Source organism: Nerophis lumbriciformis, linkage group LG12, assembly GCF_033978685.3.
Source record: "Nerophis lumbriciformis linkage group LG12, RoL_Nlum_v2.1, whole genome shotgun sequence".
In the NCBI taxonomy this organism is placed as follows: domain Eukaryota; kingdom Metazoa; phylum Chordata; class Actinopteri; order Syngnathiformes; family Syngnathidae; genus Nerophis; species Nerophis lumbriciformis.
Window position 1 is genome coordinate 19,340,646 of NC_084559.2, and position 25,061 is coordinate 19,365,706.

General features: G+C 40.1%; 1 protein-coding gene across 1 annotated transcript in view; it reads right to left on the bottom strand.

The window, feature by feature from the left end:
• Positions 1-25,061, bottom strand: part of zmat4a (zinc finger, matrin-type 4a) — a 63,013-nt gene that overhangs the window by 35,266 nt on the left and 2,686 nt on the right. The window contains exon 2 of the mRNA XM_061985768.1: positions 9,729-9,830. Coding sequence (XP_061841752.1) covers positions 9,729-9,830 — 102 coding nt within the window. The remainder of the gene's footprint in view (positions 1-9,728; positions 9,831-25,061) is intronic.

The following is a 25,061-nucleotide window of genomic DNA, read 5'->3' on the forward strand; positions in this document are numbered from 1 at the left end:
ATTGATTTCAATTCATTTCAATGAGAACCGTTGATTTGAGATACAGATATTTTGAGTTGAGAGCTCCGTTGTCAGGAAGCATTGGTGACGAACCCCAAAATGCAGAGATGGTAGGCGTTATGCAGGGAAACATGACGTTCATGTCCAAAGGAAATGCAAGAAAACAGGAATCAAGAACCAGGATAACAATAACACAGGAGACAGCAAACAGGAACCAACTAACAATCGTCAAGCCCTGACTGGAGGGCGAGGCAGGCATAAATAACAGCCTGCTGATTGACACCAGGCTGCCAGTCAGCAGCAGGTGAGGGGAAACAGCGCTCAGGGAGACGAGCAGACTAACAGAACCAAAATAAGAGCGCTGACAGGAAATAAACACAAACACAGAGAACACCAACAACCCCCCCGCCCCCCGACAAAACGGATACCAGACGTTCTAGAAAAACCAAAAAAGGCCAAAGTCCCCCCCACTTCAACCTTCTCATGCTCTCTCAGGGAGAGCATGTCCCAAATTCCAAGCTGCTATTTTGAGGCTTGTTAAAAAAAAAAAATGCACTTTGTGACTTCAATAATAAATATGGCAGTGCCATGTTGGCATTTTTTTCCATAAATTTGAGTTGATTTATTTTGGAAAACCTTGTTACATTGTTTAATGCATCCAGCAGGGCATCACAACAAGATTAGGCATAATAATGTGTTAATTCCACGACTGTATATGTCGGTATCGGTTGATATCGGTATCGGTAATTAAGAGTTGGACAATATCGGAATATCGGATATCGGCCAAAAAGCCATTATCGGACATCTCTAAAAACAAGTTTAAAGAAGAAGAACATAATGGATGTCCTTCCTTGGTGCACACAACTATTCCGTTTAGTTTTTTTTGTGCAGTATGAATCATTTATGGGAGTGCTTACATAAGTATGAAACGTCAGCGCACCAAATGCGACAACACCAGGACCGCATGTAACCAAGTGGCCAAAAGGAAGTACCCTTTTTACACAATGTTACTTCAATCAGTCTTGTAGAAATGCTTCCTAAATACCTCCAACTTGGGCTGTCTTCCACTAAGGATTTTTAGAATCAAATCTGATTCGCTAGACTTTGCCCATAGTAGACGATCAGTCAAATCTATGGCGTCTTTTATATTTCATTTTATTTTCTTTAGACAAGAGCTAATGGGGATGGATTTCCACAACTTACTGTGGATATTTGTACACTGGTCACTACTGTAGGTGTTAGTAACCTCACATGGATGTAGATATAGCGTTACAGGACGCAGGGGCGGTATAGCTCGGTTGGTAGAGTGGCCGTGCCAGCAACTTGAGGGTTCCAGGTTCAATCCCTGCTTCCGACATCCTAGTCACTGCGTGTCGTGGTCCGGATCATGTTTTGTGTTTTCTGTTAATTTTACACTCCTTTAGTTCCTGTTTGTGCACCTCTGAGTTTGTTTTGGTTGCCATGGTTGCTCATTATGTTCACCTGTCTCTGATTAGTGTTCGCCCGCTCATCTGCTACCCGAGCACTAATCAGAGGCATTATTTAGCCTTTGCCGGTCAGTCGGCCTGGCGTCATTGTTACATGAGTTTTGCCTTGTCTCTAGTTGTTTGCTTCATGCCTTGCTACGTAAGTCTTGTTTGCTTATGCTACAGTTACATGAGTATTCCTTGTCTTTTTGCCTATGCTAAGTGTTAGCGTTTGCTTCGAGTGCGATCGGCATATTTTTCCTCTGGCTTGTTTTCAGTTTTTGGTACTTGTTTGAGTTCTACAAATAAATCATGTTCCTACCTGCACGTCCTGTCCAGAGTGGTCCGTTTGCATCGTGGGGGAACGAACCTCGCAGCAAGCTGCGACCCCCCCGCACGTAACACTGCCGTTGTGTCCTTGGGCAAGACACTTTACCCACCTGCTGCCACCCACACTGGTTTAAATGTAACTCAGATATTGGGTTTCACTATGTAAAAGCGCTTTGAGTCACTAGAGAAAAGCGCTATATAAATATAATTCACTACACTTCGCAGGGAAAAAGAGGAAATCGGTGGCAATATAGCCCTTCAAAAGGTAGAAAATAATAAAAAGGAATAGTATTTTATTAAAAACAACAGAACACAGATCTCATTTGCGACTTGTTCCACCTCAACAGTAACGATTGGATCGTTTCAATCAACGCATACGTTGGCCTGGAAACTGATTCTGAAGAGACAGTCCTGGGCAAATTAAGGCCCGGGGGCCACATGCGGCCCGTTAAGCTTTTCAATCTGGCCCGCAGGACATTCCCAAATATTTTTTTTAGATCTTTAAGATGGAAAGTGTATGATGTGCAGTGATGTTTTCTAATGACCGTAAGTGTTGAACCATACAAAGTATGTCAATGGTTGGAATCTGCGCTTATGGCTGACATACCAGTTACTATGGTCATATAATTAGTTACTATGGTAATCTACGTCACAGCAGCTCAGACGAGGCACCAAGTAGTGCGGGCGGGAAGCGATTCCACAGACGCGGAAGGAGATTTTTACAACAAAGTTCTAAAGCTTAGTGATATATCAGATGTATCAGATTGTAGGTGGGTTTATTTTGTACCTTTCGCGTTGATATTTCACTGTTTGTTGCATTTTTGTTGCGTTTCACTTGATTGTAAAATATGTCGATCGAAAGGGGGTGTGACGTTCATATTTTGTCAATATTCAGTGTTTTATCGTTCATAGAAAAATAAAAATTCCATTACGTTTTTTAAGGAGGTCTGTCATAACGTTTTTAGCATTCAATCAGACATTATTGTGAGGTTTTGTATTTGTGTTCTTAAAAATAAATATACCGGCCCCCAGACACATTTTTTTCTGTAAATAATTGCCCAGGCCTGGTCTTGATGATAGTTTGTAAAACAAAATGTATAGGAAGTTTTGACCGAATCCCAAAATCCCAATATGAGCCCTTTAAGAGAGTCGGTTCTGTAGTTTGTTTCAATGTTGTGATTGTCGATCAACCACCTACTCGTCATCGCTCCAGTACTTTCTGTCCACACAAAAAAACATGAATATCCGGGAGATTTGTAACTTGTAACTAAAGCCCGGCGTCATTTTCTCCATGTTTGTAGCCTATTTTGCAGACCTTTTAGCTTTCACATGAGTATTGTTACGGATAGGACAGAAACTAACAAGATGGTCTTCTTCAACAGGAATGGTATTCAAGTACAACTTGTAGAGTGATAGTTCTGGTGTACCTGACAGCCAACCAAGCTTAGTGCTTCTTGTGTTAATGACTGAACTGATTAATGGAGCATGCAGTACAAATGGAGGCATTTTTCTCCTTGGGCAAAATGTCCAATCTCGGGTGGTGCTTTGTCAACTTCAATACTTAAGTGCTCTTTTACCCAATTTAATCGGGAGGACTCTTTTCCAGACAAAATGTGTGTTATCACCTGTCAGTTCCAAATCACTTAATGTTCACTGTAAGCCAGGTATGACACCTTGAAAATGAAATGATAATGCAGAATATGTTGCAAAATAAATAACTGATTCGCATGAATTTGAGAAAGTGCATTGACATGTTTTAAAGGCCGACTGAAATGCGATTTTCTTATTCAAACGGGGATAGCAGGTCCATTCTATGTGTCATACTTGATCATTTCGCGATATTGCCATATTTTTGCTGAAAGGATGTAGTAGAGAACATCGACGATAAAGTTCGCAACTTTTGGTCGCTGATAAAAAAAGCCTTGCCTGTACCGGAAGTAGCAGACGATATGCGCGTGACGTCACAGGTTGTGGAGCTCCTCACATCTGCACATTGTTTACAATCATGGCCACCAGCAGCGAGAGCGATTCGGACCGAGAAAGCGACGATTTCCCCATTAATTTGAGCGAGGATGAAAGATTTGTGGACGAGGAAAGTGAGAGTGAAGGACTAGAGGGCAGTGGGAGCGATTCAGATAGGGAAGATGCTGTGAGAGGCGGGTGGGACCTGATATTCAGCTGGGAATGACTAAAACAGTAAATAAACACTCTATTAGCCACAACACAACCAGGCTTATATTTAATATGCCACAAATTAATCCCGCATAACAAACACCTCCCCCCTCCCGTCCATATAACTCGCCAATACAACTCAAACACCTGCACAACACACTCAATCCCACAGCCCAAAGTACCGTTCGCCTCCCCAAAGTTCATACAGCACATATATTTCCCCAAAGTCCCCAAAGTTACGTACGTGACATGCACATAGCGGCACGCACGTACGGGCAAGCGATCAAATGTTTGGAAGCCGCAGCTGCATGCGTACTCACGGTACCGTGTCTGCGTATCCAACTCAAAGTCCTCCTGGTAAGAGTCTCTGTTGTCCCAGTTCTCCACAGGCCAATGGTATAGCTTGACTGTCATCTTCCGGGAATGTAAACAATGAAACAACGGCTGTGTTATCCGGCACACCAGTCAGGGGGTGCATTCTACGGCGGGGGGGAGTTATCCGGCACAACACCTGCCGCAATACACCATTTCCCACCTACAGCTTTCTTCTTTGCTGTCTCCATTGTTCATTGAACAAATTGCAAAAGATCCACCAACACAGATGTCCAGAATACTGTGGAATTTTGCGATGAAAACAGACGATTTAATAGCTGGCCACCATGCTGTCCCAAAATGTCCTCTACAATCCGTGACGTCACGCGCAGGCGTCATCATACCGAGACGTTTTCAGCAGGATATTTAAAATTGCACTTTAGTAAGCTAACCCGGCCGTATTGGCATGTGTTGCAATGTTAAGATTTCATCATTGATATATAAACTATCAGACTGCGTGGTCGGTAGTAGTGGGTTTCAGTAGGCCTTTAATGTCGTTAGCAATATATTAAAAAAAGTCTCCTTCCGACTTCCCGCCGACCGTCTTTCATTTCACAACAAACCAACAGTATAGTAAATTCCACAACTAATGCTTTGAATGGAACTTTTCATTTTTCTAAACGGGCGGGGCGGTATAGCTCGGTTGGTAGAGTGGCCGTGCCATCAACCTGAGGGTTGCAGGTTCGATCCCCGCTTCCGCCATCCTAGTCACTGCCGTTGTGTCCTTGGGCAAGACACTTTACCCACCTGCTCCCAGTGCCACCCACACTGGTTTAAATGTACCTTAGATATTGGGTTTTCACTATGTAAAGCGCTTTGAGTCACTAGAGAAAAGCGCTATATAAGTATAATTCACTTCACTAAACAATTTTCATCCTGTCTGAAATGCAACATGGATTTTTTTTTTTTTGTATCAGTTTTTAATTTGTTCTCTCTCTCTGAAGCAAAACCACTTCCAGACATGATCACACAAAATACAAATACAGATTAGACATTATTGAAACTCTTCAACGTGTAAATGTATGGCAATTTATAGGCAATGTAATCAACTGCACACATTTGTTTTGTCACCACTTACAAAAACAACAAATGCCAAAACAAAAAAAGGCAACTTTGCATCTTTTCTCCACGTTTTTTTTCTCATACCCACCGTGACCCTTACATGTCATAACGCATCAGAAAATAGAATCCAAAAGTTCCTTATTTCCTGGAGGCAGAAGGCCAGTTCCTGTGTTCAGCATCCACCGCACAACAACAAAATTAATATTTGATTCGAAATGTTTCAGCCACTTTCTGTCTTAAAGAACGGAGCAGGTCAATGGACATTCTACAAACCCCGTTTCCATATGAGTTGGGAAATTGTGTTAGATGTAAATATAAACGGAATACAATGATTTGCAAATCCTTTTCAACCCATATTCAATTGAATGCACTACAAAGACAAGATATCAGTATTTATTGCCACCTTTCCCAACTTCTTTGTCACGTGTTGCTGGCATCAAATTCTAAAGTTAATGATTATTTGCAAAAAAAAAAATGTTTATCAGTTTGAACATCAAATATGTTGTCTTTGTAGCATATTCAACTGAATATGGGTTGAAAATGGTCAGGACTTGGTCCTTGGGTTTTGTTTTTCCGGAAGGCAATGGAAAGTTGGCTCGGGCGAGACGGGAATGTGAGTACATGATTTATTAAACACTATCAAAAAAGAACAAACGAAAGGCGCACACAAGGGCGGAGGTAAAAAAAACTTGGCTAATGAAAACAAAAGACTTGCACAAAGGCAAAAGACTATGAACAAGAAACAAAAACTTACTTGGCATGGAACTGTGAACATGGCATGAAAAAGAGTGATCATAAAGTGTGATGTTGCCAGAAAGACAGCCTGGCAACTCGGAGCTTAAATAATAGTGACATGATTAGTGAAAACAGGTGCGTGACTCAAAACGTGAAACAGGTGCGTGACGTGACAGGTGAAAAGTAATGGTTGCTATGGTGACAAAATGTCATGACATGGTCCTGGGTGTTTGCTTTTCCGGAATGCAACGGAAAGTTGGCTCGGGCGAGACGGGAATGTAAATACATGATTTATTTAATATATCAAAATAAAGTACAAACGGAAAGCGCGCACAGTGGCGGAGAACAAACTATGAAACCAAAAGACTATAGCATTAATAAACAAAACTTACTTGGCATGGACTAAAAGGAGCAGCATGAACGATGGACATGAAATCAAGTGTCAGAAATGTGCAGAGCATAATTGTGGGATGTCACCAGAAAGACAAACTGAAAACAATGAACTTAAATACTACAGGCATGATTAACGAAAACAGGTGCGTGACTCAAAACGTGAAACAGGTGCGTGACGTGACAGGTGAAAACTAATGGTTGCTATGGTGACAAAACAAAAGTGCACAAAAAGTCCAAAAACAAAACCGAACATGACCAAAACAAAAACATGATCACACAGACATGACACAAAACAAGAGAGTGAAACCAGGAACTAAAAAGCGTCCAAAAAACAAACAGCACAAGGCCAAACAAGAACATGATCAACACAGACATGACAAAAATGATTTGCAAATCATTGTATTCCGTTTATATTTACATCTGACACAATTTCCCAACTCATATGGAAACAGGGTTTGTACATTACTTTAAATACAACGGATGTTTACGGAATGTAGCCGTGGTTCTATGAATAGAAGGTCAACATGCCAACGTATGGGTCGCTCTCTCCAAGGCTGAGCAGTTCAGCAGACAATGTAACAAATTACTAACAATCAGAGCCCTAGCCGCTAGTTCAGTCTATTCTCTCCGACTGAGGCCTAACACACCTCTGAATGACACTGCAAGCTGGCGTGTTGACCTTTATTCATAGGACCACGGTTACGTTCCGTAAACCATCCATCAATCGATTTTCTACCGCCAGTACTTTTACATTGTGTTTCAGATCATGTCAACACGCCATCGTATGGTTCAAAAGTATACAAAATAAGGTCAGGCAAAAATGAAAACCTTTTTGAATTTGCCTTTTACTCACGTTCGCTTCATGCACCGTTCAAGCACCGGGCACCGTTTCAAACGTACAGATTTGGAAACAGTTTCAATATCCAAACGATATGATCTCTCCTATTTGCATGTGTGTGGTGTACAATAAAGTTCACAGAATACAGTGTAAAATACATTTTCCACTGAGTGTTACACTATAATAAATGAATGACAATTTAATTGAATTCCCCTTGTTGGCAGTAGTTTGTGTTCAGGGCAGGCATGTGATTTGACCACAATGAAAAAGACTGAAAACATTTCCGGGGGTCTGGGGGACGAAGGTGCCCTGGTGGGGGGACAAGCTCCTGGTTTTTCACCAATTTTTTTTTTAACATGCTAAAATTAACAAAGACACATTCAAATACACAATATGGGTCATTCTCAAAATTTGCCTAGGTTTTGGTAATAAGCAGATTGCTCTAAAATAAAATGTCCTTTCATATTTGAGAAAAGTTCGTTTTCCTTACTTCAAGTTGTTTCGTATGTTTTTGGCGTTTCGCATGTACTTCCAAAGCCTTGAAACCTCGTGATCCATAGTCAATATTATCATGACACCACGTGCACAAAACCTTTCCGGGACGATCGATTTTCCGAATAAAATCACCGAACAAAGTCGTAACTTCCTTCTTCCCAACAGTATCAGTGATTTCCCTTTCCATCCAGTCCCATCGAAACTTATTTTTGACATGTTTATCAATTTCTTTTACTCGTAAAGCGTCCTTTCTCTCGAGAACCGACATCGTTTACATATGGAAAATGGCGGTAATAACCATTATGAATGATGACGTTATTAACGTCATCATTCATAACAGATGTCCTGATTGGTCACAAGCAGAGGTGGGTAGTAACGCGCTACATTTACTCCGTTACATCTACTTGAGTAACTTTTGGGATAAATTGTACTTCTAAGAGTAGTTTTAATGCAACATACTTTTACTTTTACTTAAGTATATTTATAGAGAAGGAACGCTACTTTTACTCCGCTACTTTTACTCCGCTACTTTTACTCCGCTACTTTTATCTACATTCAGCTCGCTACTCGCTACTGATTTTTATCGATCTGTTAATGCACGCTTTGTTTGTTTTGGTCTGTCAGACAGACCTTCAAAGTGCCTGCCTTACTGGTGACGTTTCACTTCGTTCCACCAATCAGATGCAGTCACTGGTGACGTTGGACCAATCAAACAGAGCCAGGTGGTCACATGACCTGACTTAAACAAGTTGAAAAACTTATTGGGGTGTTACCATTTAGTGGTCAATTGTACTGAATGTGTACTGTACTGTGCAATCTAATAATAAAAGTTCCAATCAATCAATCAAAAGTGTGAAGGAAAAAAGATACTTTTTTATTTCAACCGTACAGCCCGTCAAAAGCCTAAAGACTGACCGCACATGAGGACGTTCCTGTCTTCACAATAAAAGTGCCGCTCCATCGCGCCTGCGCTTTCAAAACAAGAGTCTCCGAAAGCCAGTGCAAACAAGCTAGCAAGCTACGGAGTTTGACGCCAATATATTTCTTGTAAAGTGTATAAAAACGAATATGGAAGCTGGACAAATAAGATGCCAAAATCCAACCACTTTCATGTGGTATTAGACAGAAAGGAGGAACTTTTCTTCTCCTCCATTTGAAAACGTGGACGTTATCATCACTACTGTCTGATTACAATCAACGCAAGTCATCAGAATCAGGTAATACACCAACTTATATTCTAGTCTTCATGAAAGAAAGGAATCTATATGTGATAAACATGCATGTATATTCATTAAAACACCTTTAACATGTAAACAAAAACAGCAAAATAAATACATATAAATGATATACTGTATATATCAATGTATATGTATGTATGTATATATATATATATATATATATATATATATATATATATATGATATGAGTGTGTATGTTACTCATCAGTTACTCAGTACTTGAGTAGTTTTTTTCACAACATACTTTTTACTTTTACTCAAGTAAATATTTGGGTGACTACTCCTTACTTTTACTTGAGTAATAAATCTCTAAAGTAACAGTACTCTTACTTGAGTACAATTTCTGGCTACTCTACCCACCTCTGGTCACAAGGAACATATCGACCAATCAACTACGGCGTAATATAAACTACGTCTCGAATCTTGATTTAGGGTCGGAAAAAAAAAACGGAAAAACGGGAGATAATTATTTTTTTTCTTCCCGAGATTAAAAAAGACGGAATTCCGACTTTAGACGGAAAAATCACATGCCTGGTTCAGGGTCCTATAACCCAAATTCTAACCTTACAAGCATATACTAAAAAAATACTTTTTATTAACTTAAGATAAGTAAAAAATATTCCTCACCTCATAGTGAGCGATCCGCTGAGACTCAGATATTAGCTGAGCACTGCATACTCTGCAGTAGCTGTCTGTGAATAGCCCTTGGTCCACTTCCGTAGACTTCATCTGGTGAAAGAAACAAAATGCAGGCACATGGTTACATGTCTGAATATGCTTTGGGTCAGTTAAATATTTAAACATATTTATTTTCATACATGGTCGAGTCGCCAGAAGAAAGCCATTTCTGCACAAATATCACAAAGTATCCCGCTAACATTACGCCAAACAGCACAGAGACAAGCCTCAAAACTTCTGGAACAAAGTAATTTGTAGTGATGGCTTTCTTCTGGCGACTCGACCATGCAGCCCATTTTTCTTCAAGTGCCTCCTTATTGTGTATCTTAAAACAGCCACACCACAATTTTTCAGAGAGTCCTGTATTTCAGCTGAAGTTATTTGTGGATTTTTCTTTTCATCTCGAACAATTTTCCTGGGCAGTTGTGGCTGAAATCTTTGCTGGTCTACCTGAATCCCTCAAACCAAACTTTAGGTTTTTCCCTTAAAAGTAATCATCTTGTAGTCCAACACACTTCTACAAGCTTCTCTGCTGTGCCTATTTGCACTCCTGAAAGGATTCTTCCACGATTCGCAGCAGCTTTGTTGTCATAGCGATCTACAAACCCTGTTTCCATATGATTTGGGAAATTGTGTTAGATGTAAATATAAACGGAATACAAAGATTTGCAAATCATTTTCAACCCATATTCAGTTGAATATGCTACAAAGACAACATATTTGATGATCAAACTGATACATTTTTTTTTTTTTTTTGCAAATAATCATTAACTTTAGAATTTGATGCCAGCAACACGTGACAAAGAAGTTGGGAAAGGTGGCAATAAATACTGATAAAGTTGAGGAATGCTCATCAAACACTTATTTGGAACATCCCACAGGTGAACAGGCAAATTGGGAACAGGTGGGTGCCATGATTGGGTATAAAAGTAGATTCCATGAAATGCTCAGTCATTCACAAACAAGGATGGGGCGAGGGTCACCACTTTGTCAACAAATGCGTGAGAAAATTGTTGAACAGTTTAAGAAAAAACTTTCTCAACCAGCTATTGCAAGGAATTTAGGGATTGCACCATCTACGGTCCGTAATATCATCAAAGGGTTCAGAGAATCTGGAGAAATCACTGCATGTAAGCAGCTAAGCCTGTGACCTTCGATCCCTCAGGCTGTACTGCATCAACAAGCAACATCAGTGTGTAAAGGATATCACCACATGGGCTCAGGAACACTTCAGAAACCCACTGTCAGTAACTACAGTTGGTCGCTACATCTGTAAGTGCAAGTTAAAACTCTCCTATGCAAGGCGAAAACCGTTTATCAACAACACCCAGGAACGCCGTCGGCTTCGCTGGGCCTGAGCTCATCTAAGATGGACTGATACAAAGTGGAAAAGTGTTCTGTGGTCTGACGAGTCCACATTTCAAATTGTTTTTGGAAACTGTGGATGTCGTGTCCTCCGGACCAAAGAGGAAAAGAACTATCCGGATTGTTATAGGCGCACAGTGGAAAAGCTAGTATCTGTAGTGGTATGGGGGTGTATTAGTGCCCAAGACATGGGTAACTTACACATCTGTGAAGGCGCCATTAATGCTGAAAGGTACATACAGGTTTTGGAGCAACATATGTTGCCATCCAAGCAACGTTACCATGGACGCCCCTGCTTATTTCAGCAAGACAATGCCAAGCCACGTGTTACATCAGCGTGGCTTCATAGTAAAAGAGTGCGGGTACTAGACTGGCCTGCCTGTAGTCCAGACCTGTCTCCCATTGAAAATGTGTGGCGCATTATGAAGCCTAAAATACAACAACGGAGACCCCCGGACTGTTGAGCAACTTAAGCTGTACATCAAGCAAGAATGGGAAAGAATTCCACCTGAGAAGCTTAAAAAATGTGTCTCCTCAGTTCCCAAACATTTACTGAGTGTTGTTAAAAGGAAAGGCCATGTAACACAGTGGTGAACATGCCCTTTCCTAACTACTTTGGCACGTGTTGCAGCCATGAAATTCTAAGTTAATTATTATTTGCAAAAAAAAAAATAAAGTTTATGAGTTTGAACATCAAATATGTTGTCTTTGTAGTGCATTCAATTGAATATGGGTTGAAAAGGATTTGCAAATCATTGTATTCCGTTTATATTTACATCTAACACAATTTCCCAACTCATATGGAAACGGGGTTTGTAGTTGTGCCCTTCGCAGCCTTTAATAATCCCCTTAAAATTGGGAAGGGGAAAAAAAAAATCACACAGAGATAGGTTGGGTGAGTAATGGTGTTGCTCCAGCACGGCAAAGTTCTTCTCAGCCAGGAACTGTCAAATGTTCAGCAGGTCTTTGTGAGGAGGCACGTTGTCATGGTGATGCAGTTTGTCCTGCCACATTTCTTGTGCAGTGAACAATGCAAACACGACACGATCTCTTTGTAGACATGTTAGTTGATCGTATGGCTCTATGGCAAGAACTCACAGTGGACGATGCCCATCTAACTAACGAACTGCAGACAAAATAATGTTGACTTTGCCTTGAGGATTTGATAATTCCAGGCCAAGAGGAACACTGCCCTGCTAGAAACAACCTCCCGGTTCACCAGATTTGTTTCTTCTCTTTCAAAATCTCAAGAGGGACACCATGTGGTCTCATTTTGAAGACATGATCAACATCAAAATAGTTGTGATGATGGAGCTGTGGGCGGATCATTGCAGGAATATATAATAGCATGGCAAAGAATGCTGGGAAAATGTGTTAAGACTCCCAGGGAGATTACTTTGAAGAAGAAAACTTTGTTTGAAACGGATTTTAAATACAAAAACCGAAAAGCAAACATGAAACATTATCACCACCAGGTCGTCACCGTATGATTCCATACATATCCTAATATTTGTGCACTATTGACAAGCGATGCACCGAAAATTCAATGACTTTGATCACCAAAAAAAGGCACTGCCGAAACCAAACGTTGTGACGTAAACAAGTTGCACGCGATTGTCTGGAGCGTAGACAGCATGTCTGCGATGTGAACGTAACTTTAATTTATCCCGAATATACACGCAGACAGTGATCCACTTTTAAGCTGCAGCTTGCTTTTCGTCGGAGACATCGAGGGACAGAAGTAGAGTCTCTAAACTTGAGTACAGTCTATACCAGGGGTCGGCAACCCAAAATGTTGAAAGAGCCATATTGGACCAAAAATACAAAAACAAATCTGTCTGGAGCCGCAAAAAATTAAAAGTCATATTACATACAGATAGTGTGTCATGGAATTAAGAGGACTTAAAGGAAACTAAAAGACCTCAAATATAGCTACAAATGAGGCATAATGATGCAATATGTACATATAGCTAGCCTAAATAACCTGTTAGCATCGATTAGCTTGCAGTCATGCAGTGACCAAATATGTCTGATTAGCACTCCACACAAGTCAATAATATCAACAAAACTCACCTTTCATGCACAACGTTAAAAGTTTTGTAGACAAAATGAGACAGAAAAATAAGTGGCATAAACACGTCCTAGAAAGTCGAAGAAAGTTATACATGTAAACAAACTACGGTGAGTTCAAGGACCGCCAAAATTAGTAGGACAAAACGACGCTCGCCAAATACTCGAATCAGTGAAGCATGTTTAATATAAACAGTGTGCTTTGTAACAATTAGGGAGGTTTGTGTCATGTTTGTCCTCCTACAGAAAACCTATTAAAACAAAAATAGATTTTTTTTCCCCTCATCTTTTTCCATTTTTCATACATTTTTTGAAAAAGCTCCAGAGAGCCACTAGGGCGGCGCTAAAGAGCCGCATAGAGCCGCGGGTTGCCGACCCCTGGTCTATACTAACCATACTTGCCAACCCTCCCGGATTTTCCGGCAGATTCCCGAAAACCTCCCGGAAGAGATTTTCTCCCGAAAATCTCCCGGAATTCAGCCGGCGCTGGAGGCCACGCCCCCTCCAGCTCCATGCGGACCTGGGTCCAGTGTGCGCACACAAGGAGACGAAGCAGAAGAAGGAGACCATAGTCGAAGAGCGCAGGGGAGACACTTCTCCAGGGTGCTCGGGTCTCCACAGCGGACGACTTTAGGGTGAATGATGAGTCCAGCGATTAGTTGCAAATCTTGCTTTATTGATTGCTTGCACAAAGCCAATCCAACACAAAACCAACTAGTCCCTCCCCGCACTCACGCTACCGCTCCCTCTCTTCTCTCGCCCACGCACTCACTGACGTCACTCACCTCACATGCTGTCACCTATTAAAGGGCCACACACACACATACTCTACTCTGGGAACATCTCTGCGCTGCTGACCCGTCTCCGCTCGGGATGGTGTCCTGCTGGCCCCACTATGGACTGGACTCTTACTATTATGTTGGATCCACTATGGTCTGGACTCTCACAATATTATGTCAGACCCACTCGACATCCATTGCATTCGGTCTCCCCTAGAGGGGGGGGTTACCCACATATGCGGTCCTCTCCAAGGTTTCTCATAGTCATTCACATCGACGTCCCACTGGGGTGAGTTTTTCCTTGCCCTTATGTGGGGTTTGTACCGAGGATGTCGTTGTGGCTTGTGCAGCCCTTTGAGACACTTGTGATTTAGGGCTATATAAATAAACATTGATTGATTGATTGATTGATAACACACAGTACAGTTAATAGAACAACTGTGTTTTCATTACTGTGTATTTCATAGGTGCCATTGCCCCGGAATTGTATTGCATTGTACTTTCAAGTACAACAATGAGTAGATGAGTGTTATTTGTGTGTACAGTATATGTGTAAATAAATGAACACTGAAATTCAAGTATTTCTTTTATTTATATATATAATAAAATAAATAAATATATATATATAGCTAGAATTCACTGAAAGTTAAGTATTTCATATATACTGTATATATATATATGAAATACTCAGTTGGTGAATTCTAGCTGTAAATATACTCCTCCCCTCTTAACCACGCCCCCAACCACGCCCCGCCCCACCCCCGACCACGCCCCCCACCCCCACCTCCCGAAATCGGAGGTCTCAAGGTTGGCAAGTATGATACTAACACCAGAAAAAGATGCTAAAATTTGTTGCTAGTCGTTTTTTAATGAAGTAAAAGTCACTCAAAGTCTCTAGACACTTGAAAAATTCTCAACAAAGTTTATTGTACAAAAAGCAGCAACAATTGAATATCATATAAAATATATGTCAATATTAATTAATAATAACATAGATTTGTTTTACAAACGTAAATGCATGTATCCATTTTTGAGCCTTTTTAAAGAAAAACATCATCATACCAAATAATGCAAATTATACAATGACATCATTGGCCCACCAAGCCTCTAACCTCGCCCCCACTGACACAGGTATCCTGGCAATATGGGGGAAACCCTATTAATGATAGGCAACATTTCAAAAAAGTGCAGTTCCTCTTAAAACATAAAAAATCAATAGTATATCATTAAATAAAAGAGTGCAATACATTTTATATCAATCTTTTCTTGACACCCATAGTAGATGTTGACAATAAAAAAAAGTCATACATTTAAATTGTTGCTTCTTTGGTTCAAACAAACCCTAAATTGCTGACATGTTCATAATATGTTATTTCACTAACAATTATTGTTTACTTTTACAATAATTGTCAAAACGTGGTCCTTGGGTTGTGTTTTCCCGGAATGCAAAGGAAAGTTGGCGCGGGCAAGGCGTGAATGTGAGTACATATTTATTTTAACACTAACAAACTACAAAAAGGTGCGCTTACAGGCGGAGATAAACTTGGCTAAGAAAACAAAAACTAGGACAAAGGCAAAACTATGGACGTGAAACTAATAAACACTTACTGTGACAAGAGCAAAACAAAAACGTACGTGGCACAGCATGAAGCAAACACTATGGAATAAGCAGGGCATGATAATGACAGAGGTAAACAGAGTTAGAAAGGATAATGTCACCAGGACGAACAACAGAAACAGACAGGCTTAAATAGCAGTGACATGATCAGTGAAAACAGGTGCGTGACTCAAAAGGTGCGTGACATGACAGGTGAAAACGAATGGGTTGCTATGGTGACAAACAAACAAAAGTGCACAAAGAGTCGAAAAACAAAACCGAACATGACTAAAACAAAACATGATCACACAGACATGACAATAATAAAACCTGGAGCACTTTGCTGTGTTGCAAAAAGATCAAGCTTGCCCAAAGTGCAAAATAAAGGATGAGATCCAGATGACACTTTAATAGCTTCTCCACCACGCTTGGGGAGTGACAAATATGGAAGGAAAGGGCTTATAAGGCTGGACTAATAATATTTTATATTCAACCGCAGCAGCGTCAGGAAATGTTGCACCAAGTGTATAGTACAGCAATGTTGCAAATAAGTTTACAACTTGAGGGGGGATTGGTTAAACTATGTGTGTGTGTGTGTGTGTGTGTGTGTGTGTGTGTGTGTGTGTGTGTGTGTGTGTGTGTGTGTGTGTGTGTGTGTGTGTTCTTGTATTTCTACCCTTCTTGAGACATGAAGAAGGAAAAGTACCTTCCATATGAGGAGGTGTGAACAAGCGATGTCATAAGTCATGGTCCCAATAACATTGCATCTAATAGAGTGGTGAAATATATCAAAATGAGGGTGGTCCCAAAAAGGAGGGATTTTTCAAATTGACTGTGTGTCGCTTTTAAAAGTGCTCCCCCTCTGGTCAACATGTGAAATAACAAGGGTGGGTAAAAATTTGAAGTGCTCCCCCTCTGGCCAATATATGTAAAAACAAGTGTGTGTAAGAAATTGAAATGCGTCCCCTTTGGCCAAAATTAATTCAAAAATATGTATATAGAGACATACTGTAATAACTTGAAGTAAATAATGAAGATTAAAAACAAATTACAAACAAAAAATTCAACCAAAAAAAATTAGGTAAAAGCAGTCTTTTTCTCGAAATGTGTCGACTTTTTTCTTATAAAATTGGGAACAATTTCTCATATTATTTTTGTTTGTGTCATATTTTCTCGTAAAATGATTACTTTTGAATACAAAATGGTGTCGTTTAAAATTCAGACTTTTATCACAATATTGCCAATTTTATTTTGTGGTTCTCGTAAAACAGTGAAATTTTTTCAGTAAAATTATGACTTTTGTCATCATTTTGCCAAGTAAAATTCAGATTATTGTTATAATATTGACAACATTTGAAAGTTTTCTTATAAAATTGTGACTTTTGTCGAGTACAATACGACTCTTTTCATAAAATTGCCAAAATGTTAAGCTTTTTTTGTAAAATTGTGACAGTTATTTAGTAAAATTCCAACTCTTATCATAATATTGCACAAATGTTCAGTTTTTCTTGTAAAATTTCAACTTGCTTTGAGTAAAATTGCGACTTTTATTATAACACTGTCAAAATTCTACGTGTTTCTTGTGAAATTCTAACTCATTTTTCACAAGTTTTTTTATATTTGCATAGTATGTATATATTATTAATGTTGTAAATACAAATTTTTATACATATAGAAAGGGTGGTCCTAAAAAGGTAGGCATTTTTCGGCGGTCTTGAGAAGGTCACAAATACAATAATGTGTGTGTGTGTGTGTGTGTGTGTGTGTGTGTGTGTGTGTGTGTGTGTGTGTGTGTGTGTGTGTGTGTGTGTGTTCTTGTATTTCTACCCTTCTTGAGACATGAAGAAGAAAAAGTAGCTTGGGATCATGAGGGTGATCCCAAAAAGGAGGGATTTTTCAAATTGACTGTGTGTTGCTTTTAAAAGTGCTCCCCCTCTGGTCAACATATGAAATAACAAGTGTGTGTAAGAAATTGAAATGCGCCTTAGTTAAAAAAATAAAATAAATATGCATATAGAGACAAACTGTAATAACTTTAAGTAAATCCATCCATCCATTTTCTACCGCTTATTCCCTTTGGGGTCGCGGGGGGCGCCGGAGCCTATCTCAGCTACAATCGGGCGGAAGGCGGGCTACACCCTGGACAAGTCGCCACCTTATCGCAGGGCCAACACAGATAGACATACAACATTCACACACTAGGGCCAATTTAGTGTTGCCAATCAACTTATCCCCAGGTGCATGTCTTTGGAAGTGGGAGGAAGCCGGAGTACCCGGAGAGAACCCACGCAGTCACGGGGAGAACATGCAAACTCCACACAGAAAGATCCCGAGCCCGGGATTGAACCCAACTACTCAGGACCTTCGTATTGTGAGGCAGATGCACTAACCCCTCTACCACCGTGCTGCCCTACTTTAAGTAAATAATGAAGATTAAAAACCAATTACAAAAAAAACAAAAACATTTTTTTTTACTAAAAGCAGTCTTTTTCTCAAAATGTGTCGACTTTTTTCTTATAAAATTGGGAACAATTTCTCATATTCTTTCTGTTTGTGTAATATTTTCTCGTAAAATGATTACTTTTGTATGTAAAATGTTTACTTTTTAATGCAAAATGGCGACATTTGTCATTTAAAATTCTGACTTTTATCACAATATTCCCAATTTTTTTCGTCTGTTCTTGTAAAATAGGGACATATTTTGAGTAAATTTACGACTTTTTTTAATACTTTTGCCAAGTAAAATTCAGATAATTATTATAATATTGCCAACATTTTAAAGTTTTCTTATACAATTGTGACTTTTGTCGAGTAAAATTGCGACTCTTTTTTTTATAAAATTGCCAAAATTCTAAGCTTTTCTTGTAAAATTGCGACAGTTATTTAGTAAAATTCCAATTTGTATCATAATGTTGCACAAATGTTCCGTTTTTCTTGTAAAATTTCGACTTGCATTGAGTAAAATTACGACTTTTATTATAACACTGCCAAAATTCTACGTTTTTCTTGTGAAATTCTAACTCATTTTTCACAACAAGCTTTTTTTTTATTGGCATAGTATGTATATATTATTAATGTTGTAAATACAAATCTTTACTGTATATATCTAGAAAGGGTGGTCCTAAAGAGGTAGGCATTGTTCTCAGGTCTCAAGAAGGTAACAAATACAATAATGTGTGTGTGTGTGTGTGTGTGTGTGTGTGTGTGTGTGTGTGTGTTCTTGTATTTCTACCCTTCTTGAGACTTGAAGAAGGAAAAGTAGCTTCCATATGAGGAGGTGTGAACAAGTGATGACATAAGTCATGGTCCCAATAACATTGCATCTAATAGAGCATGTCTCATTTGCACCCCTGGTGGTGAATTTTTAAACACATCACCAAGTAGAGACAGAAAAAATGCATTTGTGTTAATAATATAAATGAAAAATTTGGCTATGAAATAGACAATAGGCCTGTTGTATTGGAAAAGTTTGTTGTATGTTCATATTGTTGTTTTATGTTAAAATACTGAACAGATGTTTATTGGGATAAGGTAAACATCTGTTCAGTATTTAAACATAAAAGTGTTTGATTGTGAGGCATTAAAAGCCACAAAATGCAACGGGTCCATCAGACCCACAAACGCTGGCTGAGTAACAACAATATGAACGTTGCACGGAAAATTTCTCTGCCAGTTTCTGCATCCCACAGGGATTCTTCTTTTGTGTTTCTGCACCTGCGGTTCCCATACAAGGTTGCAACATTGTTTGTCAACACTGTCTACCTCTCATTTTCTCGCACATTTGACCCTCTGATGTTCTACACTCTGTCCTCCTCCTGGTCTAGGCCTGCTGTGTGTTTGTGTGTGTGTGTGTGTGTGTGGTACACAGAACATCAATTTCCACACTTCTATTAGCCCCCGGGTCCAGTGGACCCGAACAATCTTATATGTAATAGAAATGTGTAGGGGGGGTGTATGGTGTGTGTTCATTAAATATGCATTCTGATATATGTTCTTCACAGAAAATGAGCCAAAGTCAGTGAGTCTCAGTTTGAAAAATTAATTAATTGTATCATTTTTCTTTTAATAAAAAAATGAAAATGGGTCCCACAGACCCGAACGCCACACAAGGGTTAAATGACTTCAGTTGTGTTCCGGCAATGTTTGCAAAGAAAACAATACTTGACAGTCAGTGAGGTGGTCGCCTGATATAATGAGAGGGAAACACTGTCCAAGTATCTAAATCTTCCTTGGTGATGAATTAATTAAGGTAATGGATTTTACAACATACACAAGGGTTGAATTTCATTGAAATGAGAGGCTAGGACAATTATTAATTTTCCCCCTGCGTAATTGGATACCTGGAGTCAGGGCAATTGTAAACCAACAGGGGGGTTCTTTGCACAATTTAATCATCAATACCTAATCAGACGAGGAGCTGGCAGCATCATTCAATTCACGACATCGATCAGTGAACTAGTGCCACAAGCCGGCTTTTCACTTTGGTCAAAGACAAGCTCGGGACAGGGAAGCCATTAAGGGAAACAATCCTCAATCTTGTTTTTGTCACACCTAGTCAGCAGTGTTTAGACTCTGACTTTCACTCTGATAGAACAGAGCTGCTGGAGTCATGAAGAGGTGCAAAGACGAAGGTTTGGTCACGGCAGCATTTCAGGTCAGGTCTGTGGCGGTCGTGTATAGACAGAGTATGGACGACTCGGTCTCGGACGGTGTCCTCATTAATTGCTCAAAAGACCCTCACATGACTACAGGACCGACTTTGAGCTGGCCCCAGCTGGAGCTATGCTGTACCCTGCACTGCACTTATTCATTCCACATCTCTTTCCATCGAAGAGGGTTTTTTGTGTGTGTAAACAAGCCCTGTTGTGTAGCATTGAGCCGCACCAATCGCCAAAACTGCGGGAAATATTCGCATCGTTTTTTAACCCACAACCCGAAAAGAAGAAAGGTATGGGAAGTGAATGTTCGTCGGTAATGCTGGAATGTCAATGCCAACTCTATCTCTTTGCACTTCCCCATCATTCCAGCAGTACTTGGTTGCTTTGTTGGGTCTGCTCCTGTCACCTGGCCATGCTCCCCCCACCCCAGCAGAGAACACCGCAGAGGCCACCACAGTGTATATGTTATTTTTTTTGTTGTCCTTGTTTTACTTTTGTAGCTGTATGTATCAGCTCTGCTCTTTTAATGTCTTTAAAGGGGAACATTATCACCAGACCTATGTAAGCATCAATATATACCTTGATGTTGCAGAAAAAAGACCATATATTTTTTTTAACCGATTTCCGAACTCTAAATGGGTGAATTTTGGCGAATTAAACGCCTTTCTATTATTCGCTCTCGAAGCGATGATGTCACAACGTGACGTCACATCGGGAAGCAATCCGCCATTTTCTCAAACACCGAGTCAAATCAGCTCTGTTATTTTCCGTTTTTTCGACTGTTTTCCGTACCTTGGAGACATCATGCCTCATCGGTGTGTTGTCGGAGGGTGTAACAACACAAACAGGGACGAATTCAAGTTGCACCAGTGGCCCAAAGATGCGAAAGTGGCAAGAAATTGGACGTTTGTTCCGCACACTTTACCGACGAAAGCTATGCTACGACAGAGATGGCAAGAATGTGTGGATATCCTGCGACACTCAAAGCAGATGCATTTCCAACGATAAAGTCAAAGAAATCTGCCGCCAGACCCCCAGGAAAAGAGAGCGGACGAGGGTATGTCTACAGAATATATTAATTGATGAAAATTGGGCTGTCTGGACTCTCAAAGTGCATGTTGTTGCCAAATGCATTTCATATGCTGTAAACCTAGTTCATAGTTGTTAGTTTCCTTTAATGCCAAACAAAGACATACCGATCGTTGGTTAGAAGGCGATCGCCGAATTCATCCTCGCTTCCTCCCGTGTCGCTTTCTCCCGTGTCGCTGGCTGTCGTGTCGTTTTCGTCGGTTTCGCTTGCATACGGTTCAAACCGATATGGCTCAATAGCTTCAGTTTCTTCTTCAATTTTGTTTTCGCTACCTGCCTCCACACTACAACCATCCGTTTCAATACATGCGTAATCTGTTGAATCGCTTAAGCCGCTGAAATCCGAGTCTGAATCCGAGCTAATGTCGCTATAGCTTGCTATTCTATCCGCCATGTTTGTTTGTATTGGCATCACTATGTGACGTCACAGAAAAATGGACGGGTGTATATAACGATGGTTAAAATCAGGCATTTTGAAGCTTTTTTTAGGGATATTGCGTGATGGGTAAAATTTTGAAAAAAACTTCGAAAAATAAAATAAACCACTGGGAACTGATTTTTAATGGTTTTAACCCTTCTGAAATTGTGATAATGTTCCCCTTTAATGTCCTTTGTGTTCTTTGATGTTTGATGTTTTCCCTCTTACACACATGCTTATGTGTGCTATGGCTATTAGGTATTTTTTTCTTTGGCCTCAGTTTGGACCCCCCTCCAAGGGCCCAGGATTAGACTGATTTTTTTTTTCTCACCCCCCCTCCCCATCTGTTTCACACCTTTTAGGTTGGCAGACCCGTCAGCGATCCTGTTCTGTCTCCCTGTAATGTCTGTCTGCTCTTGAACGGGATTGTGTTGAAAATCTTATTTTCCCCCCAGGCATACTTGCCAACTCTCCCGGATTTTCCGGGAGACTCCCGAAATTCAGCGCCTCTCCCGAAAACCTCCCGGGACAAATTTTCTCCCGAAATTCAGGCGGACCTGAGTGACGTGTGGACAGCCTGATTTCAAGTCCGCTTTCCCACAATATAAACAGCATGCCTGCCCAATCACATTATAACTGTAGAATGATCGAGGGCGAGTTCTTAGTTTCTTATGTGGGTTTATTGTTAGGCAGTTTCATTAACGTCCTTCCAGCGCGGCAACAACACACAACAACAGCAGTCACGTTTTCGTCTACCGTAAAGCAGTTCGTCTGCCGTAAACAGCAATGTTGTGACACTCTTAAACAGGACAATACTGCCATCTACTGTGCATGCATATGTGACAATAACATCTACGGCTTTTGGAGAGTGCAGTGCACAACTGCACACACAACAAGGAGACGAAGCAGAATGCAACATCAGAGAGGGTGTTCAGCATGGTTAGAAAAATAGTGACAGAGAATAGAACAAGGATGGACAATTCAACCCTTAACACAACAATGAGTAGATGAGTGTTATGTGTGTGTATATGTGTAAATAAATGAACACTGAAATTCAAGTATTTCTCATATATATATATATATATATATATATTTGAAATACTTGACTTGGTGAATTCTAGCTGTAAATATACTCCTCCCCTCTTAACCACGCCCCCCAACCACGCCCCCCCCCACCTCCCGAAATCGGAGGTCTCAAGGTTGGCAAGTATGCCCCCAGGGATTAATAAAGTATTTCGGATTCTGATTCTGTACTGACAGTGGACTACCATTTTCAATGCCAACAAATAAAATGACTTAAAAAACGGTCCAACATAAGTTAATTTCAACACCTTCAAATTTGTTAATGAAAACTATAACAAGTTTGCAATCAAACAGCTGGTGTCTGTGTGCTCTGCTGATTGCACCTCCAAGAGCTGCAATCAATCAGCACTCATCGCACCTGTCGTTGATAAGCTTCCTGGGCTTCTTAAGCCAGTGCAGACGTGCGTTCCGGGCCAGAACGTAGCTACCTGTCCTGCACAGTAAGCCATACCAGTCTAGCTCTATACATAATCTCTCTCTGTGCTTTTCCCCCGTCGTGTTGATTGTCTGGTGTCCTCCTTGTCGTTCCAACAGCAGACCTCCGTTCCCGCGTGACGAGCTGTGTGTCTCTACTCCCAGCGTTCCCTTTGTTTCCTTGACTGCCTCTTGGATCTCGACCTCCCGCCTGGACACGAACCTTCGACGCCTTGCTACAGCCCCAAACTTCCTGCCTGCTCACGGACCTCCGAGCGCCGACCTTCCGCCTCTCGCTCAACACTACCGGTAACACTCAACAGCTAATCACCACACATAGTCACACACCACACACATTTTGGATTTATTACACACTTCATTTCTGATTATTATATATTGTGCATGTATAATAAATAACATACAGCTAAATACTACGCCCCTGTTGTCTGTGCCGTCTCCTTCCCCCTGTACACAACAGCTGGTGCGTAATTAGTACAATACATACAGTATTAACATTTTGTGGCTTAACATACAGCAACTTGTGAGATGACAAACACATTAAAAATTAAACAATACTGTCATCGAACGTTTTGGACTTGCAACTGCAATTGCAACTTAATGTCATACCTGCAAATGATACTCAGAAATCTGATAAATAAACAAGAAACAGCAACTGGAAAGCAGTTATAATATTCAGCTCATTTTAAATGTTACAATAAAAATGTGGTTTATCATTAAAAACAATTGATATTTATTAACACACACAGAACTACCGAAAATTGGTATATATCTATATATATATATATATATATATATATATATATATATATATATATATATATATATATACATATATATATATAGATAGATATATACACCTTTATATATACATACACATTTGTATGTGTATACATATATATATATATATATATGTGTGTGTATATATATATGTGTGTGTGTATGTATATATATATATATATATATATATATATATATATATATATATATATATATATATATTTGTGTATGTGTGTGTGTGTATATATATATATGTAAAAACCACAAAATTCTACAGAATGGACATACCAGAACACCACACCTTACTGGACAGAAGCATCACCAAATCATACAAAAAAGCGCAACCCAACACCTTACAGAACATCCACCTGGAAAATAAAAGGATCGCGGCTGAACTGGACATTGATGACAGGGTGGACGCCACAGCCAACAAGGAAGCCTTCATCACATTGAAGGACCACAAACCCAACTTCGCAAATAACCCAACATGCCGACTAATAAACCCAACTAAATCTGAAATAGGAAAAATCAGCAAAATAATCCTGGACAGAGTCAACACAAAAATCAAGGACAAAACACCACTCAACCAATGGAGAAATACAGCAGCAGTAATCAAATGGTTCAACAACATCCAAGACAAACAACAGCACAACTTTATCTCCTTTGATATCGAGGAATTTTACCCTTCCATCACGCAAGACCTACTGACTCAAGCACTAGACTTCGCCTCAGACTACGACTCAATCACAGGCAACGAAAGAAACATCATCATCCACGCAAAAAACTCCATTCTCATCCACAACAGTACACCATGGCAAAAAAAGAACAATGCAACATTTGACGTCACTATGGGAAGTTTTGACGGAGCAGAAACGTGTGAACTCGTTGGGAGTTTCCTCCTCTCCCAGCTCGCTAGCCTCAATCTGAACCTTGGTATTTACCGCGATGACGGACTGGCAGTGTGTCGCGCCTCGCCAAGGAGCAGCGAGAATACCAAGAAGGGCATATGCC